This window comes from Drosophila serrata, unplaced genomic scaffold (assembly GCF_035046125.1).
Source record: "Drosophila serrata isolate PLE 108 unplaced genomic scaffold, ASM3504612v1 contig_249, whole genome shotgun sequence".
Taxonomy (NCBI): Eukaryota; Metazoa; Arthropoda; class Insecta; order Diptera; family Drosophilidae; genus Drosophila; species Drosophila serrata.
In genome coordinates this window covers 4,514,371-4,536,137 of record NW_028257147.1, presented here as the reverse complement: position 1 = coordinate 4,536,137, position 21,767 = coordinate 4,514,371, and the positions used below count along the sequence as shown (strand labels likewise).

At 38.2% G+C, this 21,767-nt stretch overlaps 2 protein-coding genes across 2 annotated transcripts; both read left to right on the top strand.

The window, feature by feature from the left end:
* The first annotated feature begins 432 nt into the window (after positions 1–432).
* On the top strand, positions 433–3,186 carry mEFG1 (mitochondrial translation elongation factor G 1). The gene is made up of 4 exons (XM_020950742.2): positions 433–643; positions 738–2,412; positions 2,475–2,820; positions 2,885–3,186. The coding sequence occupies exons 1-4, from the start codon at positions 572–574 to the stop codon at positions 3,027–3,029; spliced, it is 2,238 nt and encodes a 745-aa protein (XP_020806401.1). The 5' UTR covers positions 433–571; the 3' UTR covers positions 3,030–3,186.
* Positions 3,187–3,413: 227 nt separating this feature from the next.
* LOC110182677 (uncharacterized) lies at positions 3,414–21,295 on the top strand. The gene is given in 7 exon segments (XM_020950764.2): positions 3,414–4,538; positions 16,338–16,468; positions 16,538–16,651; positions 17,986–18,150; positions 18,217–18,371; positions 18,435–19,141; positions 19,143–21,295. Coding segments are annotated over 7 exon segments (2,523 nt in total). The 5' UTR covers positions 3,414–4,335; the 3' UTR covers positions 20,191–21,295.
* Positions 21,296–21,767: the final 472 nt, after the last annotated feature.

Here is a 21,767-nt window from a genome sequence, read left to right as displayed (position 1 = left end):
CTCTGAACAATAAATATCTATGACCAGTAAGTTGCTATGATCAGTAAGTATCTCTGACCAGTAAGTAACTATGATTAGTATGTATCTATCACCAGTAAGTATGTATGATCAGTTACTTACTTTGAACACTAATAAACAATGACTTGCAACTCTTGTAACACAACACATTTCTGAGCAGAGGTTGAGAAACATCGATGCGAACATCGATGACATCGATGTTTTTGAAACATCGGCAACATCGATGCTTAGCGGGGCAACATCGATGTTTTTCCAATACTTCTGCGTTCCCGCAACATCGTACGAATCTGATGAATACCATATAGCTGCCACACAAACGAAAGTTAAAAGCATAGGAAAATGCAAAACGGTGAATGTAAAACTCTAAATATAAAATGTTTAGGTGTATAAATTGATATTAAATTTTAACGAAACTTATTTTCAGTATATTTTTGAAGCAACTCGGTGGTATATTTTGGCGGTCTCCGCCTTGGTCACACTGGTTTGGTGGCTGTGTCCCTCGTGCGCGTGTTTTTTATTTAAATCCCGATTTATTAATTAAAAACTAGCCAGGATGTCGCTAATCACACGACTGCTGACCGGGAACAATGCCCTGCGAGTAAGAGCTTTGGAAACTCTTGGCAAAGTAAGTTGGATAAATTAAAACGAGACAAAAACCAACTGTGCGTTATGTAATTGTTAGAAAAGCAAATAATATTGATATAATTATTACCTTGCAGGCCGGCTACAGTTCGCATGCCAAGTTCTCGGAGCATAAACCGATCGAGAAGATCCGGAATATAGGAATATCGGCGCATATAGACAGCGGTAAGACGACACTGACGGAGCGGATACTGTTCTACACGGGAAGGATTGCTGAGATGCACGAGGTGCGTGGAAAGGACAATGTAGGAGCCACTATGGACAGCATGGAGCTGGAGAGGCAGCGCGGCATCACCATCCAGTCGGCTGCCACCTACACCCTGTGGAAGGACACCAATATCAATATCATTGATACACCGGGACATGTGGACTTCACCGTGGAAGTGGAGCGTGCTCTTCGTGTTCTGGACGGTGCTGTGCTGGTTCTTTGTGCCGTCGGTGGAGTTCAGAGCCAAACCCTGACCGTCAACCGGCAGATGAAGCGATACAATGTCCCGTGTCTGGCCTTCATCAACAAACTGGATCGCCTGGGCTCGAATCCCTATAGAGTCCTGTCCCAAATGAGGTCCAAAATGAACCACAATGCTGCATTTATCCAGCTGCCCATCGGTGTGGAGAGCAATTGCAAAGGAATTGTGGATCTGGTTCGGGAACGTGCAATATATTTCGAGGGCGAGCATGGAATGAATGTGAGGCTGGATGAAATACCGCAGGATATGCGAGTGGAGAGCCAGGAAAGGAGGCAGGAACTCATTGAACATCTCTCCAATGCCGATGACACCTTTGGAGAGTTCTTCCTGGAGGAGAAACCCTTCACGGAGGATGACATGAAGGCTGCCTTGCGGCGAACCTGCATCAAAAGGACCTTCACGCCAGTGTTGGTGGGAACTGCCCTTAAAAATAAGGGCGTTCAGCCTCTCCTTGACGCTGTACTCGATTACCTGCCCCATCCCGGTGAAGTTGAGAATCTGGGCTTCATCGAAAAGGAGGGACAAGAAGCTGAGAAAATAGTCTTGAACCCAGCTCGTGATGGCAAAGACTCGTTTGTGGGCTTGGCCTTCAAACTGGAAGCTGGACGCTTTGGCCAACTGACCTACCTCAGGTGCTACCAGGGTGTGCTCCGGAAGGGTGACAACATCTTCAATGCGCGCACCAACAAGAAGGTTCGAATCGCTCGTCTAGTCCGTCTTCACTCGAACCAAATGGAGGATGTCAACGAAGTGTACGCCGGCGATATTTTCGCCCTGTTTGGAGTAGATTGCGCCTCCGGTGACACCTTCACCACCAATCCCAAGGATAACCTGGCTATGGAATCCATTTTCGTACCCGAACCTGTAGTTTCAATGGCCATAAAGCCGAATAACTCCAAGGATAGAGATAACTTCTCAAAGGCCATAGCGAGATTTACCAAAGAGGATCCCACTTTCCACTTCTTTTTCGACAACGATGTCAAGGAAACCCTCGTCTCAGGAATGGGTGAATTGCATTTAGAAATCTATGCCCAGCGTATGGAGAGGGAATACGGTTGCCCAGTGACGCTGGGTAAGCCTAAGGTGGCATTTAGGGAGACACTGGTTGGACCCTGTGAATTCGATTACCTGCACAAGAAACAGTCTGGAGGATCGGGTCAATATGCCAGGATTATTGGAGTCATGGAACCACTGCCGCCTAATCAAAATACCCTCCTGGAATTCGTCGACGAAACTGTGGGCACAAATGTGCCAAAACAATTTGTTCCTGGTGTTGAAAAGGGTGAGAACTAATTTACAATTGAATAATTTACTATACTTAACTAATTATATTTTGTTCTTAAGGTTACCGCGAAATGGCTGAGAAGGGAATGCTGTCGGGTCACAAGCTATCTGGCATTCGGTTCCGCCTCCAGGATGGTGGTCACCACATTGTGGACTCCAGTGAATTGGCCTTCATGTTGGCCGCTCACGGTGCCATCAAGGAAGTCTTCCAAAACGGCAGTTGGCAGATTTTGGAACCCATTATGCTGGTGGAAGTCACCGCTCCTGAGGAATTCCAGGGCGCTGTGATGGGTCACCTGAGCAAGAGGCATGGTATTATCACCGGAACGGAGGGAACCGAAGGCTGGTTCACAGTCTATGCTGAGGTTCCTCTCAATGATATGTTTGGCTATGCCGGAGAGCTGAGGTAAGAGGATAAACTAGTGCTCTTATTTTAATTATATTAAATGCTGTTTGTTTATGTTTTTTAGATCGAGTACCCAAGGCAAGGGAGAGTTCACCATGGAGTATTCTCGGTACTCGCCCTGCCTTCCCGATATCCAGGAACAGATCGTCCGCCAATACCAGGAATCCCAAGGCTTGGCTCAGCCCGACAAGAAGAAAAAGAAGAACTAAATCAATATTGTATAGTTATAGTTTTAAGCAAACTCACCCAGTTACCATCTCTATTTTTGCTTAGTTAAATTTTATTTCATTTCAAAATTCTTCAGTTTTTACTGTGATAAATGCGACTTGTACAGTTTTTGTATAATAAAGGAAGACGAAACCAGAATTGAAACAGTTTAATTTAATTTATTTTCAACATAACTATATATATTTTATAAAAACTCCTTTTTTAATTTTAAAAACGTTATTTCTTTACTTCAGTTTTAGTATTTTACATTTACTTTACATTCCCGCGCACGTAAGTGTGACCAGCTGTCGCAAGAAAAAATACATTCTTTACGGATAAATGCCAGACTAATGAACGGTTACACTAAAGTAAAAGCAAATTGCAACAACAAACAAACAAAATTTTTCTTGCGAGCGGTTGAACCGCGGACGGTTTTCCCTTCAAAACTCGCAGAAAATATGCAAACACAGGCGAGATAAAAGGAAAACGCTCATCAGGGACACGGCGCCGGAAGACGGGCGGAAAGCAGACGCAGACAGCGCGGCGAACGAAAACAATTAGCGACCGAATTATAGTATTTCGTAAAATTTCCGGATCCGACAACAACAAATTTAACTCAATTAAAAGGCAGCGAAGAAAATGCAGAGAACACAAATGAAATGCAAGTGATGTTGTTGTGTTTGCGTGGAAATGGAGCGAATTGTGATAGCACCGTTTTTCTTGTTCCGAGTTTTCCGCTGCCAGAAATGTGTGCGCAGGAAAATTGCTGACAATTCATAGAAAGGCAACACAAAAAGAAAATACAAGAGGGGCGCGCGCGTTTTTCGGGGAAAATTCAATACAAAACGCGGAAAGCAAAAAAAGAAAAACAACAAAAAATCGCAAAAACATACGAAAAATAAAAGAAAAAGTGAGAGAGAAAAATAAATATCTAACGCACGTCTACCTGTGTGTCTCTGTGTGTGTGCGATTGTGGGTGTGCGGCCTCTCAAGTGTGTGTGCGTGTGCAAAAGAAAAAGATCAACGCGAGCCAAGAGCGACAACAACAAGAATAACAATAACAACACACAGCTGACTTCCTCTTCTTTACCTTCCTGCGTACACTGTTCGAAATAAAATAATGCAAAACAACGACAACTTCCAAAACGCCGGCTTCTTAACAACCATCAACTAGTCAACAAATAAAAACAAAATTAATTAATATAAATAAAATAAACAAACATATCCGTCAGCACAACTAATAACAATTTGAAAGTAAACTATACACCAAATTTATATAGTATAAAAGGTTCAAATAAATAAATCAACATGGATTGGATCATCAACGATGAAATGGGCCTCACCGTGGGCCATGTGGTCGGCTGGGCCGCCGCCTCTGCCATGGTAATCGGGGGCGTCATCCCCTATGTACCGCAATATATAGAGATCAAGAAGACGCAGGATGCGGATGGATTCTCGCTATATGTGTGTCTAGCGTTGCTGGTGGCCAACTCACTGAGAATACTCTTCTGGTAAGTCTAGATCCTTACTTTAAATTAACATATATATATAATATAAAAACCTTAGAAGGTTAAAGCAGAGATTGACTAGATTTTATTTCATTCAAAATCTTCTAAGAAAAGTAAATATTGCTCTTACAAAATGTAGCAAAAATTTTAATATGAAATTATACATATGTATATTTAATAGATTCTAAAATATTATATTAGATTATTTGCCTTGCAGTGTATTATTATTTTTGTCTAAACAATAATTTATTCTAACACTTAAAATGCTTAAAATTAGAAATGCGCCTATTTTGGATACTTTTCTTTGATGCCATTCCAATATGCAATTCAGCTAAAAATAATACAGTTTCGCTTCCTTGAACAAATAAATCAATCATCAAACAATATTGTAGATATTTCATTATTCTTGATTTTAAAGATCTTAGAAAGAATGAGCTTTCATGATATAATTTAAAGTTGTTTTTCATCAACCAAAGTTCTCTATACAAAGCTATGAAAGTATTTTAAAATCATAGATTTCCCATTTATAAAAGTGTAAAAATATTACTCTTTCCAAAGACTATTTTGACAAGAAATGTACCTGAATAGTAAATCGTACAATTCTACATATATATTGTTAAGTACATACCACCGTTAGATCTGAAATACCTGCAAATACTCTCACTCGCACATTCTTACCTGGCGAGATGACTAAACCCCTCTCTGCAAACACCTCGTATCTCGGCTTATCTAAAAGGGGGGTTATACAAACTGGGCTTATCGCCCGGAATTCTCTCGTGGCCTGTCGCGACTTTATTTTACGGCTGCCACCTCTTGAGACCACCCCCTGTCTGGGTATAGCTTTGTCATGATTTCTGGCCGATTTCGTAGACTATAGATCGCGTTTGGAAATCGTTCAAGGACTGTTGGACTGGGAGGGTTTTATCTTTATTGCATGGCCTGCGATATGATATTTGGGCACAATGTCATCGATAATCGGTATTTTCGCTTGGTTTTATGACAATTAATGAGAAGATTTATCAGCTCTCATGCTGATTGGGAAAAATGATTCCCGGGGAACTGATGTTTTTAGTGGAATATATGATTGATAACACAATCTAAATGTTTTTTTTTTACAACCGCAGCCAATGATGTTAGTTACTAGAGTCATGATGCTAATTTCATAAACAACGCCTAATTTTTCATGGTTCTTTGTTTAATATTTCAAGGTTTGTTTTTTAGATACTTTTAAAGTTTCAGTTGTTAAAATTGATCAAGTAATGTTATTAATTTGTGCCAAATTAAATGAATTTTGAACAGTAATTCCTTATGACTATGGAAATGTTTTGTCCGTCATAAAAAGTTGATTCATCATTTAGAGGGAGGGGGAGACTGATATAAATCAAGTTTAATGAAATAAATTTTTAATTCAATTTGAGTGAATGTGCAAAATATCTTTCAAAATGTCACAATGCCATTGAAACCAGATGAAACTGCTTTTAGCGCTCAAATAAACAAATATTAAATTGAATGTATTGCCTTTGAAAATGATTGAAACGTTTGTTATTGTTTATTGGGAACACACTTTGATATTAAAAATATATATTTCAAGCATAAACCTATGGAATTTGACCCACCTGATTCCGCTTTGTTTTGAGGCTAACTCAGACCAGGGTCAACTCCTTTTGCCCAGCTGGTTTCTGTATTTTTTTACGTTTACGTTTTTTATGTTTACCCCTTCTGTTATGAGTTGTTTGAATGGCAACGCTTACGTTTCCTATAAATAAAATATTAACAAATCGAGTGAAATGTGAACGCATAAAAAAATATATACAAGGAGCAACTGGTGGCCCTAGTCGTCTCGTCTCTAGTAACGCCGTCAATTTGTCTGGCTAATCAATAAATTAATTATTTAGTTTGAAATTGTTGCCGGCTAGTAAAGTGAATCAGCTGTGTGTGCAATGCGTCCCAATAATCCCGATATACCCTATATATATTTTATTTTTGTTGTATATATAGACGTTTACGACTTCATGGAGAATTCATTGTGGGGAGGCGTTTAAATCGACACGCGATGAGTTTCAATGGGTTTTTGTGCAGTAAAAAAAAACAATAACTGGGGGGGATCTTTTAGTGCACGAAAAAACCCGATTTAAGGGCTAGAACAATGAAAGGAAGTTGTAATTAATTTATTTATGCCATTAGGAAGTGCATTCGGTAATTAGTAGTTTTTCTTGAACCAAGATAATTGTTATTATTTCGAGTAATTTCAATAGAGTCCCCCTCTTACACCCACTGGCAAGTTCCTTCCTGCAGTTAATTGCAACTGCAATTTGCACAAAAACACTTACACTATTTTTGTGTGTTTTTTTGTGGCTAGACAAGCCTCGTACAGCAATTGCAATTAATTATTAAACGCTCTAGAAATATAAACTCGTATATATACACAAGTTACACACTCGTACACGATGTTACTCTCGAGGGAAAAACTTTCCGAACAAAGAGAACAAGATAGTGAACAGAATGACACATCCCTCAGTCTTCATTATAAATAATTGTCAGTGTGCCTGCCTTTGTTGCTGATCGTGAATATATATACATATATGCATATTTAACAATGATTAAATCATGATTCGTTTTCACTTGTTACTCCCCATAGAATGTCAATAATAACCGAAATTTATATATTTATATTTTATATTGGATAACTTTGAGAGCCCAAAATGATCTCATTGCTTGAAATATCAGTTTTTAAAATATTTTAATAGCTGAAAAGTTTATTTTATTTTTGGGTTTATAGTTCACTTTTATGATTACATTTTTGGAAATTATTTTCAAGAGCATTTGAGTGTCGCTGAAGGGTTGTAAATATTTATTTCTGGGAAAACATTCAGTGATTATCTTAACTTTTGAGTACTCAGTGACTGCAATCTGAATAAAATTTTACTTAGAAATGGTTTTTGAAAACTTTAAGTTATTTTTAAACTGTTTCCAAGCAAAGCTATATGAAACATAAAAAATAATCATGTTAATAAAAATAGGATCTTATTTCTCAGTTCCCAAATAAATGTATTAATTGTGATAAGCTAGTAATATTTCAAAAACCTATAGATATATACAACTTTCCTTTAATTAACCCATCAAAAGTAACTCAAAGTTGGCGTTAGATGTAGTTTCTTATAAATATATCAGAAATTCGTGAAGCGTAGTATATAAATATATATTTTCACCGAACTGAAGTTTATTTATTTGACCAGAGTCAACAAAGCGGAATCAGGTTTCCCTAAAAAGGTTTTCTTGGCAAAAATTATGACTCAATCGTTAGTTGGTCAGGTCAGTGGGGCGTGACTATACAAGTCTACGGCTTGGTTTAGAAAATGAATTATAATTTACACTTTCATATCCCGCATATAACAATAGATCGTACATATATGTGTATATATATATATAAAGTATACAAGCTGCTAGTTCGACTCAGACAGTGGCCAGTCATAGTCATTTCTATATTTGTAATTTTCATGCCAACATTTGCTCAAATATTTACACAATTTGTCAGTGACTAGGGGAGGCGATCACACTTAACAAAATTGTAATTAAAATTTTTACTATTCAAAAATTTGTTAAATATTCATAAACTTATATTAGAGCTTAGGAACGTAATTACTTGAAATTGTTGCAAAACTTGTGCATAAAAATAATTAAGCAAAACTTTTTATATTACAACACAACACGATATGAGGCTAAAGTTAGTGAGGTTAAAGTGAAGGGTTAAGTTTGAGAACTTGGGGGTTCATTGAACTTTGTATATATATTTCAACACTCATAAGGCAATCAAGTTTCAGAGGAAAGGGAGAAGGGAAAAGTTGAGCAATCCGAAAAAGTAATAATGTGAAAAATTTCTGACTAATTGGATTCTTCTGTTTAAAAATGTAATGATGAAATATGGCCTATTAATGAAAGCAATACTTAAAGAAACATTTAATTTAATGAGTAAATTGTTAAAATTAAACAGAAACCAATTTGTTAAGTTTAAGTTGTAATGAAAATGTAATAGAACTACTCCTTTCTTATTTTCAATTGTATCTCCCAGCGAAACACTCGATTTCCTTAATTATTTGGTGTCGAAATACTTTACACAATCACTTCCCTTTGTGATAAGCAATCTGAACAACCAACACACTATATAGAATATATAGAATAGAGTCGGTTGATTTCCTATGCCTATCTGTAATGACACTTCCCATGCAATCTAGTTGCTAGTATCGCCTCATTTCCCAGTCCAAGTTTATGATGGTTTTGACTTCTACTTGGACTTGTTATTCCCTCTCATTTCTTATCAGTACTATTGTACCAGGGACTACGCGTGTGTGGGTGTCAAGATAGTCCATGTCTCGCCATCAGGCGACTATGACTACTCCAACCAATTAATTTGTTTACGTAAAACTTATCAAAAGTAGTTGCTACTCTATACGTAATCCCTTGGATTCCCAGATATGACAGCAAAAAGATAATACATTTTGAATAGATATGATTATGGGGTATATCTACATATGACATTATTTCGTAATTTATAATTTGCTTATCAATGAAAAATAAGAATGGGAAGGCACTTTCTAATCTAATCAAAAATTTTTTTAAATAATTTATTAAGCAAGTTTTCAACTTTCATTCACATTTATTTATACAAGATTTGGCCCACTTTCCTGCGGTATTCATTATTAATACTTATCATTAACTTTTGCCTCCCAAAAAAAGAGAAAAGCGTAATAATTTCCAAAAGCAAACAACTTTGTTGGACAGTTTCTCGCCGAAGGTCAAGGTTTTGTGGGTGGCGAAAAGGCAGCTTTGTGGGAGGGAATATTCCAATTAATTTTTGGGGGTAGGTCTTATATATATATATATATATATATAAGTATATATATTCGCTGACCAACAAACCTGACTTGCGTATGGGCCCATAAATGTTTACGGTTTTTTTTTGGTTGCTTATTTTCGCATCGCATGCAAATTAGATTTTTAGAAACTGGTTACGACCGCTGGCCTGAAGTCAATGTGGTTTCTGATGATGATGTTGTTCCCAGTTCCCGGTGTTCTGGTTTTTATGGTTGTTGATTATTTTGTTTTTCCCATTTTGGTGTTTTTTTTTTGTTTGCTATATAGCAACGACATTGCACTTGATTCGTTGAAATGTTGTTCGGATGACGGAGGAGGATTTATAATTTCGATATATGAAAACTTGTCTTGGCACAAGTTTTGCTTTGTTAACTTTTAAGAGCACTTGAAATTCAAGTTGGTTTTGTTTAAGCAAAGTTTATGTAATTATTTTTAGGATAGAAAAGGTTCTGTGTGAAGAAGGTAAAGTTATATATAGGAAAAAGTTTTTAATAATCAAAGAAACTTACAAAGTATACCAGAAGTATAGCTAACAATGTTTTTTTTATAAATAGCAAAGTTTAAAGTACGTATTTAAAACACATTTCTTAATGAGTGTATAACACTTATTATCAGTACATTGCGAGGGGCTAGGCATTAACATTTCTTGATGAGATTTTCCACATAAACAAGCTTAAAGTTTACATTAGAATTAGCTAGTTGCCAAGCCATTTATTAGCTTACTTAACCACTTAAATTTTAACAGTAACCAAGTGGAGATAATGGGCCTGTGGAAAATGCGTCTTTCAACTAACATTAAACCACAATTTTCTCGCAATCCCTCTCTTAATTAATCGCCCTAATTGTGAGCTCATTCGAGCACCCCAAAAACTCTCTATTTAATTGAGCCAATTATCAGTTTCCGTTTCTCTTTGGCATTAATACTTAGATTGGGATGACCCCCCAGAGGTTATCTGGTGCATTACATAGAGTAGTTTTCAAAAGGCAACCATTATGGATGCCTAAGCCGATTTGAAGGCATTATCTCAATAGCTTTCCCTACGTTTCAGGCCAAAGTTCTGCTTTTAATGTTAGAGCCTGGCTGATAACCAGGGTGCGGTTAGGTCAGACAACCCGCTTCTTATCTGCTGAATAAATGAATTTGTGCTTAAAGATTTTTGCGTAATTAAAAGCAGAGAGAGTGCTGTTTGCGTGCTTTGGGACAATCCCTAAAATGTCGGTCACAGGTGCGGAAAGGACAGACAATTAAAGCGTTCTAAAACAAAAAAAAACACGTTAACCTTTTGCCTTTTGTTAAGCTTTATGCCGGAGACGTTGCCCTAATTGAATTTTAATGCCAGTTTACGTTTCCAAAGGAGGTTACTTTTGCCATTTTCCCAGCGACCCTGGAGACTCTTAACAGATTTTGTAATTTTGCTGGCGATGGCGCAAAAATACCTCGCCTGTGTGTACAACTAATCGAAAAGTCTAAACAGTGCCCGTCAATCCGGTGTCCATGTCCGTGTCCGTTCGATGATTACGCCTTTGGCCTGCTGAATGAACAATCGCAATCACTCTGGGTCTCACCTCCATGATGTGGCTTCTTTGCATGCAAAAAATGTGCGGCGTCGACGTTGAGTGACGCAAATGTTTGCACGATGCCAACAGACATAGATTTCAATTTCTCAATTAGAATATAGTATAGATATAGAGATAATCTCTGCGTGTTCTCAACTTAAAGAATATTAAATTTCATAGGTTTCTGTGGCATTGCTTTAATATTTTATTTTGTGTCCAAGAAAAAACGAACAGGGTTCATTGATTTTCTGGTTATGCTTTTGGGTATAAGAGGCTTTCTTTATATAACTTAATTTAAGCCTTTTGGGTGTGCTCAAGGGGCTCTTAAGTGGTATTAAAAGTTAATGAATTTGTTTATGTTTGATTGGAGAAGAGTACTTGGAGAAGAATAAATACATTTAAGCAAAATGATCAAGATTTTTGTATAACAGTTGTTTTTAAAATATTATAAAGATTTTTGTACTAAAATAAAATTAATTTTATGTACAAAATATTTATTTTAGGCCAATATAACAATTTGTATAACAGTTTGTAATAGTATAACAGTTTTTATTTTGAATTTCTAAGTATTCAAATTTATGTTTTGCGACTTTTTAGTCTGTTATAAACTGAATTCATATGATACAAAAATGTATCTCAAACGATTGACATATTCTTCTCTTTTAACCTAAACCCTCTTACAAAACTTTTCCCCCACATATCGATTTTTTTTCACTCATAAGTTACGCTAGCAAAAGTGCTCCAGCTTCATCCATTCCACCATTTAATCTCAGGCTCTGTTGGAAAAGCGCGAAATGGAAATAAAAAAAAAGTCAAAATAAAAAGTTGAAAACAGCACTATCACGCTTGGCTTCGAGAAGCAGCTGTGTGGCATTGACACATTTTCCGGCAAACCTTTAAGGCGCATGACTTTCAATCACTTTTGATAAGCCGCTCGATGGATATACATATATATTGCACCCGGGCCACTACTGGCAATAAAATTGTGGTAGGTCTTGGTGCAGAGAGTAAAAATTTAATGCAAGTAGGAAGGAGGCTTACTTAGTCAGCTCAAAAGTTATCTGCAGAGTCATAAATAATTCGATATTGTGTGTATATATCTGGCTACAATTTTCCATTTCATATGCAAATCAGCAAATTGTTTTGCTTTTGCCTGGAGGGGAATATATATATATATATATTATACCCCTTGCTCACTCGCTTTGTCTTTTCAATTGTGGCATTTCCTGTGTCCTTTTTTTTTCCTTTCATCTTTTCTCCTATGACTTTGTGTGCTCTTGACTTGGTTTCCGCTATTGCTTCCACGGTGGCTTTTCTGAGGAGGCGTAGATTGGAATAAAGTGTTGTTTTTCCCCCGGCTAAAGTCACCCACAGCATTTCTGGTGGATTGGCATCTTTTGTTTGTTGTTTACGGTTTTGGGGTTTTATGGGCTTAGACCGCCATGTGGGACCACTCGTCTTGCATTAAATTTCATTCAGCAAATCAAATGATATAATAAAATATTTTATGACATCTTTTCTGTATCAATTTCTATATATATTTGGGTATTAATATTAATATTAGCAAGAAATATAGCAAAGCTGTCTGGATTTCTGCTTTCTAGTCACAACATCTAATATTTACCAATTAGCATATGACAATTTGACAATTTAATGACAAAAACGTACACTAAAATGTGATAATTTGTAGCAATAAATACAGATTGATAGATAATTTAATAGTTGTTAAAATTCCCACCAACTTAACACACTTTATGTGTGCTCACTTCATTGGCAATTGCCAGTTAACTGTGCCATTGGTAGTTTTACTGTATCTTTTATCCCCGGGCAAGGTCATTTCGAATAGCAGCAGCTGACAGCTTAGCAAAAAACCCATCTAGATTTGAGATCGACCCAGTTATGGGTATTCATCATCATCATCAACAGTGGGGGAAGGCAGGCAATCCATTCCATTCAATGGAGAAAAATTATGCTTTGCTTTGTTGGTTCTTTTTTTTCCCTCCTCTCTGACTATGCTCATCAGGCGCCAACTTGTGTTTACACAATTCTCGAGGCGGACACACACTACACACATTACACACACACAACATGGTTCCGAAATAACCGGAATGTACGGACTTAAGTGCTTTTGGTTCCGTTAGTTAGGAGCCCCTTCACAGTGAGACTAAAGTGAGACAATGATGAGGACTTGTGTGTCCGCACTGAGTTTTAGCCTACTTACCCAGGCCTCCACGGCACGTTTAAACCAAATGAAATTTGTGTTAAGCGGAATGTGTTAACCTTGGCTTAAACACAAACCCATACAGCTATGGTCAAAATGGTAGAAAAAGCAGACATAACATGAGGATTACTTCTTAGTTCAGGTAAATATATTTAGCTAAAACTTAATGCATACTTTCTTAGTACTAAAACATCCAAGAATATTCTATAAACAAAACAATTCAAATTCTCAGTTCTATAATTCTAATATAATACTGTTATAAGTCTGTTATAATTCTTATAATAAAATATTCCCCATTTCTCAGTTCTTTTATACTGAGTAAAACTGTTCATTAGGTGGAAAACAAACCCCATCTACACTTGAGTAAACATCACGCTGAAGGCTTTTGCTGAATTTTAATTATGTCTAAGAACACAGACACACTAAGCTAGAGCTAAACAAAGCCCTCTCACATGTGTATAACAGTTTACAAATTGCCTGACTTCCCTCCTTCGACTTAATTTGACAGTCCCAAGACCCTCCCTCTGGCAAATTCTATCAATAAAACTTTCATCAAGACTAAGTGACATTTCTTTTTTGGAGCTCACCTATTTAGTTAAATTGTTGCGGCTATTTGTACAAATTGCCATTGAAAGTGAGCTCCAAATATGCAGGTGGGACATGGGACTGGGCTGGGGGGAAATTAGGTGTTTCTGTGCGCTACCTGGTAGTAGTAGTAGTTGGGAAATTGTTTACATTACAGGCTCAGCTCAAAAGCGAACTTGTGCAGTGTGCACGTATACAATTTTATCGATTTTTTACGACATATTTTACACGTTGAAGCGTGCAAAATGTTATGCCAGTGGGTGGAAATGGGGTGTTGGTGTGTGTGTTTTTTTTTGCCAATTTAAAAGGTAAAGCCAAACCATTCCGGACTAGTGACTAAGGGAAATGTGCTGTTTGAGGGGTTAGTTTTCTTTCTTTCTTTATTTTTTTTTGCCTGTGCCATGAAGTCAAGTGATGACTACAAATTGAAATGTTTGCAATGAAAATGTTAACATTGCAGAAAATTGCAGTTGTTATACAAACACAAAAAGCATTAAGCATAGCAAGTGGATTTTAGCAAGGATGAGAAAACCGTCAAAGCCGTTTTATAACTGAGCTTTAAATGTTGTAAAGCCTTAGCAATTGTGGGAAATTGGTTTAAAAGGAAACAAATTTGGTACTAACTTGTTAAGTAGGGTAGACATTTAATAAACTTATGTTTACCCTTAACTTTAATATAATATGTATAACAATGTTTACTTAAATCTACATATCCTTTAACCTATACAAAGTCCTTTTTATATTTCTACTAATTCTTCAATTTTACTGCCTATAATCCAACTCTTAATCCACATTTTCTCCTCCATTTTCCTCAAACTATACAACTCTTTTGAGTCCGCTAACGAAATCGAAATGTAAATGTATTTTGCATGTCATTTAAAGGCGATTTATGTGGTGACTCGTTTACAGCCATGGAATGACATTGACTTGGCACAACTTGTAATTCAATTTCCATACCATGCCGCACTATCGACATGCCAAAGGAGGAGGGTAAATAACCCGCAGTTGGTCCTTCCAGGCAACACCCCCTAGTTCCCATCCGATAATCGGAAGTAACGCGGAAATGTATGCTATCTGCTGGTGCGTGATTGGCAACGACAGCTGTATAACAGTTGGGCACACAAATCCGAGGGCGTTGTGGGGACCAGCGGAATGCCAACAAATTGTCGCATTTTTTTTAATAACACTTGGGAATGACTTTTTTGCCGGACTTACACACAGCCAACAAACAACAAACAAATCCCCAGCAAATTTCTGGTTTGTTAGGCCTTTGTCTGGTGGCTTTGCCAAATGCTCAACACGTTTCATTCATTGTCCGGGGACGAGGCGCACTCCCCACTTTCACCCACTTGGCATCTGTCAGATTTATGACAGTGACGCTTGACACAGTCCTGGGATTTTGTTTGCCTCTTCTCGGGGTTAAAATTATATATATATAGTAAATATATTACAAACATATATGTTACATTAAGCTTTGCTGCAGGGCCCCCATAATCGATTTGGTTCGTGAGTGAATTATGCTGTTGGTCGCACACATCAATCACTTGTTTGGGTCTGCCTTCAAGCACCTGTCAATTAGTAGTACTTACATTTTAGGCCCAGGAAGTTGTCAGCCGTGAGGGTGATAAATAATAATACCTTTTTTATGCTTTTTTAATGCCCCGTGGAATGCCAATCGAGGCGAGTGTGTATTAGGTATTAAAAATGGCTAAGGAGTTCTCCTACTTATATGATTCCTATTGATGGACTATTTAAAACATACAATATATTCTACTACAGTCGAGTCCCGATAATTCGAAATGGCAAGGGGATCACTTTTTTTACGAATTAGACGGGAATTCGACTTATCGAGATTTCTATTTAACGGGGCTCAAAAATGAAAGAGTCGAATAACCGGCGTTTTTACATTTCACATCATGTTTGCATATGTATTTAACTTTATTCAAATTAAACAAACATTATAAGTATGTACATTCATTTGTACGTTTTTCAAATTAAAGGAAAATTAAACAAGAACATAAAATTATAATAATAAAAAATTAAACAATTAAGCAGGAACATTAAATTATAAAAAAAAAAATTCAAGCCTTAAAATAATAGCTGTCTGCAAAATCTAACGGTGCTATAACTACAAAAAATTTCGCATTGCATTACGATTTATAAGAGGTTACGAAACAAAATTACGATTTATAAGACATTCAATATTCTTTGCGTTGCGCCAAATAATACGAATTAACGAGGGGACCAAAATGTATGGAATTTTTACGAATTAACGAGTTTTTTTCAGGCGGACAGAATTTTTTACGAATTATTGCGATTTTCGATTTAGCGGGGTACGAATTATCGGGACTCGACTGTATTTTCAAGCAATAAAAAAAGTTTATTTTAATATATGTAGTATAGATTTTCTTTAATAGCAAATATTGCAATTAAATAACTCTTAAATTAAGTCCACCACGGAATACTGTCCCACCGGGCAGTGTCTGCCATATGCCAATTATAATGTAATTTTATGTTAACCTTTCTGATTGACCTTTACCTCATTTCCCCATTGTTCCTTGTTGCAGGTTCTCCAGCCGCTATGAGCTTCCACTGCTGGTGCAGAGTGTCGTGATGAACGTGACCATGTTCCTGATGATCCATCTGTGCGTGAAGGTGAAGCGGGTTAATGCCAATAACCGTGAGCACGCCCTGCGAGGTGAGTTCCTTTTTTTTAAACTATCCTGACAGAGGATAAACATGTCAACCTCTTCCATCGATTCCACAGGCGATGAACTGCATTTGCCCAAGGTGATGACCGACACGGATACGGGAGCCTCGGTCTCCACGGAGGCGGGTGGCAGTGTCCTGAAGCGAGTTCGCTCCAGGCATTATCTAAACGGTGAGTCAACTGCAGCGATTCCTAAGGGGGTTAACTTTGTTACATAGCGCATCGACTATGGAATACCTAATATTAGAGTGTTATAAAATATGTTGCCTACTTTTATGGGCCTTATTAAGTGGTAACAGCAGATACTTCTTCGAAACGAATTTGGTTTAATTTGAGATACTTTTGTAATATAATTTAACGAAACGAATTCGAGATCTAAAATGATATCATATCCAACTTTCCCTTTCTATACATCCTACTTAGTATATATATATATCCTCAGTTAGTTACTCTACCCTATTGCCCTAGATTTTAATGTCTCTGATACACCCATTTTAAATTCCCATTGAAAGGTAGACAAAGTTTCCACTTAATTGACGGAAATTTCCTGTGTCAGTCTGTACAATAGATTGATATAAAATATAAAAAAAACTGTGGGCAGGGTCAGTGTATAAGGGAATTGCAATTCCACCCAAACATTGGAGAAATCTAGGGAGCTCCGCCTTCTGCTATTTTTATCATACTTTATCTTTATGAGGCGCTCGCTTGCTGTCCGCTTTTATTTCTTCTCCTTCATTACTTCTTATCAGTAAATAGAAAGCTCAGTAACTGGGTTAGAAGGAGGGTGTCGCGGTTAAATTGATCAATGAACAATATATATATATATATATATATATATATCTTATGTATATATACAGCACCCACGTCGATGGCAAGCTAATTATATTGGCACGCCTTGGGCTTCTCTTTGTTGTACATTTGCTTGTCGTAAATTGTGCAGCGCCTAAAAGCAGGCAAAGATAATGAAAATTGATTTCCAACTGGTTGTGCTGGCATCTGTAGCAGTCCCAAGTCGGTGCCTTCTGTTTGTGGCTTCTGGCTTTGAACAATTTAAAGAGCTTTAAATTGTAGGGGGTCATGACCTTTGACCCCACACAACAGGAGCTAGGGAAAATATTTATGCAACGCCTATTTAAGGCTATATAAATTTGGGAAAATAATAAGATTTTCCTTAAAATATATAACAGTTTACAAAAGCTTTTGTTTTTATTTAAGGAAAAATAATTTCCATTTTGGTCAGGTTAAAAAGCCAAGTGTGTCACAGAAAAATTGCTATATTCTAAATAAATTATAAAGTGTATCTGAAAGTATGCAATGATATATTAAAGAATCCAAATACAAAGCACATCTTGATGTAGCATTTTTTAAGGATCTCATTTCAAGTCGTTTAAATTCAATGCCATTCTTTGGCATCCCTGAATATATTAAAAATATTAAGATAGAACCAGAACAATTGTATACTTGCATATATTAAATCTATAATCCTATTAAATTCTCTTTTTTAGACCTTGATTTCAAATACTTTTGGAGCTGGACAGATTTCCAATCGTATCTGGACTTTATGCTCGTCGTTTGGGCCGTGGGTGCCGCTATAACATATCTAATGCTGTCCGTACATTGGTTCATGGAATCCATGGGCTTTGTGGCCGTCTTCACCGAGGCCATGTTGGGTAAGACACAACTCCATAAATTTCTCCGTCACTCATTAAATTTATTTTTATACATTTTCTATTTAGGGGCGCCGCAATTTCTGCGCAATTTTAAGAATAAATCAACATATGGAATGAGCATACACATGGTGATCATGTGGACGCTCGGTGATATGTTTAAGACTGGTTACTTTATTGTTAGGAAAGCACCATCGCAATTCTGGATCTGTGGCACGCTGCAGGTAAATATGGCATAGTTTAAATAAATAGAAATATACCTACTAAATTGCTCTTGTTACCTCCAGGTCAGCTTGGACATTGCGATCCTCTCACAGGTGTGGTTCTACCGTAAGAATTCCAAGCCGCGTGATTTGCGACGCGGCGATTAGCAGTTTGCCCCCGAAGAACAGCCACAGCACGTCCATCCCCATGATCTACATATATCCCATTCCGAGGAGCATCAACTATCGCTACCCGTTACCGTGAGCAGCAGTGGAGATGACCATTTACTCACCGCGCGGGCAGACGATGAGCACTTCAAGGTGCTGGACTTTGGTCAGTGCCACGATAATCGAGCGTTCCAGTATCACAATAATAACAAGATGTTGCCCAGACCAGGCGGCAGTGGCAAGAGTAAGGATGACAGCAGCATGGCCGCAGCTTTGGAGGTGGTCATTGTGCATTCACCGGCCTCCAAGGAGCAGCGATTGATTGGTGCTGGTGGTCAGGAGACAAGTAGCAGCTGCTGTCGAAGGAAGCAGCGCAATAATGCCACGCAAACCAGATCAGATGGCGGCAGTTGCTGCTGTGTAATTACCACACATCATCATCACTGCCATTGTCATAGGCATCATCATCACCATCATCATCATTGTCACTACAGAAGCACAAAGAGGAGAGCTCTGCTGCACCAGAAAAGGAGTCACAGCCACCATCGGCATAATCACAATCAGCATTTACCCATTAAGCAAACGAATCCCAACCAAATGCTTCCAATGAACAACAACAACAACAAAGTCTTCCTTGGACTCCAGCGAGGAGGGAATGCATCATCATCATCAGGCCATAGCCATTGAGATCGATGCGGCAACGATGAGCGAGGATTGTGAGGAGAATAACAGCAGCACGGCCACCTCTAATTTTCCCTATAAGGTAGCCAGCGAAGGTGTGAAGCCGATTATAATGGCACCTCTGCGAGAACAGCATCGTCACAGGCGAGGCTCTCTGAATTCCAACACAACCATCGAAACCGATGAGCTCTCCCACGACGACGACGATGACGATGTGCGTATGGGCTCCCATCATTTGCCGGAGGATGAGACCCAACTAACTCAGCCGCCAAATACAAGCTCGAGCAGCTCCACAAAGCGAGGAAATCCAGCCTCGGCGCCAGCGAGAAATGAATGCGTGCGAATCAAGAGGAAGAGGTTCATGGCCGAACCTGGGCAGGATTACTGCAGCAGTTGCTCGAGTTCCTGTTCTTGCAGCAGCTTGGATGAGGATCATCTGGAGGGTCAGGTCCATGAAATGACCGTTTCGGCAGAGTGTCATGAGTGTAGGCGAGGCAGCTTCTGTTCGTGCCACAATTCCAGCTGCTGTTGCGGCTCTGGCTCCCAGGAAGGCGAGGACGAGGAAGAGGAGGAGGCTGACGATGAAGATGATGATGAAACCACAGGGCAAAGGGAAAGTTTTTGTACCGCTGCTGATCACACGATAACTCCCTCTCAGGAGGGTGAGGATATGCACAGCAGTACATTGACACCCCTTAGCACCCACAGGTCTTCCTTTATGGATCATGCAGATCATACAATGAGGAGCGATGATAATGGTGGCGGTAATCTAACCGATGCCGATGCCTCCTCTCTAAGCCAGTCCGCCGAATACTTCTCGCTATCGTCCACCGCTGGAGGAGCCACCACCTCTTATCCCATCAAGGAAGAGAAGCCAAAGGATTCAAAGGAAAGGGATGTGGATATACAGCCGTCCTGCAAACACTTGAATCCTCGCAATCCGCATACCAAACACAAACGCGCCGCTTCTCCTGTGGACAGCTCTTTATGACGAAGTGTCTCGCTGGTCGCCTGGCCAGCCATCGATGTGAATGCTCTGCTGCAGCAGACCATAAGGAAGTCGGCCGTGCTGCAGGAGACGCCGGTGCGCAGGAAATCCACTGCCAAAAAGGGATGTCCACCCAGAAGTGCGGAGAGTAATGATTCCTCTACGGCCACGTTGACGCCCAGTGTGGTTACCGTGGCCAAGTATCCGGGACCGGGAGCGGGACTAGTGAGCACTGTGACCAGTTTGAATGGCTGCGGAACCACCTATAGCTACACCACCACAACGTCAGCCACTACCAGCTCCAACTCGACGACCAGTGGCAAGAGGAACTCCAAATATTCTCCGGTGCCCAGTTCGGAGGCGTATCAGTGCGATCCACTGCAGCAAAGCTCGACGGAAATCATCTTATAACTCATACAAACATACCTCTACAACCATGACTCTTATACACGCTGTATAAGTCAGGGGTTAAGATCGTTAATTAATGGAATGGAATATGTAGAAGACTCGTGCGGAAAGATGGAAAAACCAAAATTCATTATGCTGTTCATTTTGCTGTTATTCGGGGGTAACAATTATTACCAAGAAGATAAGATTAAAGCAGGTCTAGTTTATATACATGTATGTACATTGTTTTTTATGTGAGATCATGCATCAACAGATTAGCCTTTAAATTTGTAAACTAGTTTATCAACTTTAGTTTCGGACTATGTGAATTAAATGGAGAGCAAAGGGGTTTCAGCTGGGGAAGGGACCAAGCCAGAAAGTTGTCACAGCCTTTAAGTTTTCCAACAAACAAAAGAACATATCCACTTTGTGAGCAACCTTCCCTCAGCTCGGGCCTAGAACCTTGTTTAGAATTAAAAACAAAACAAATTGATAGTAAATTGTCATTGTTTTTCGTACCTTAGTGAAAATTCATTTCGTAGTCTTGTAAGTTCGATTTGTATAAAACGAAACGGAAAAACACCAACAAAAATCAAACTTTAATCTCGATATTATTCTTTAAAGAATTTTTAACATTATCATTTTCCTAGCAGAATTTATTAGCTAAGTTCCATAAGAATATTGATTCGAAAATAAACGAAAACCCAAGCAAAACTTATAATTTCTTTTCGTTTTCTTTTAATTTATTTAATTTTAATTTCTTTTTTATAAGTATATAGCACAATTCCTAACACCCTTAGCTACATATGTAATTCTAGAAATTAACTTTAACCTATAATGAAAATTAAGCCAAATATCTTCCTTGCAATTTTGAGATTCCGTTGAAAACGTACACACAATTTAAATATGAGATTTATTTTTAAGCCACGTCAAATTGTATTCAAAGTGCTTGAGAATATTTAAGAAATATTTAAAAATTATAAATAATCAATGGAATGGGACGAGAAATTTGTTGATTAGTACGTAGCGGCTATTTTTGATTGTTTGCCTATTGTGTATGGGTATGGGTTATATATATATCCCTAGAATAACCGATATGTTGCAGAAAGAAGCGCAGTATACTGTATCCTTGTGGGAATCTAATTATCCAAATTTCCACTACAACTGTAAAACGAATTACTTACTTACTTAAA

What these genes read in the sequence shown, in the direction of transcription:
- mEFG1 (XM_020950742.2), top strand. Translation starts at nt 572, where the DNA reads ATGTCGCTAATCACACGACTGCTGACCGGGAACAATGCCCTGCGAGTA. An exon ending in CTTTGGAAACTCTTGGCAAA is followed by an intron (nt 644 to 737) that starts GTAAGTTGGATA and finishes ATTACCTTGCAG; the next exon opens with GCCGGCTACAGTTCGCATGC. An exon ending in TGTTCCTGGTGTTGAAAAGG is followed by an intron (nt 2,413 to 2,474) that starts GTGAGAACTAAT and finishes TTTGTTCTTAAG; the next exon opens with GTTACCGCGAAATGGCTGAG.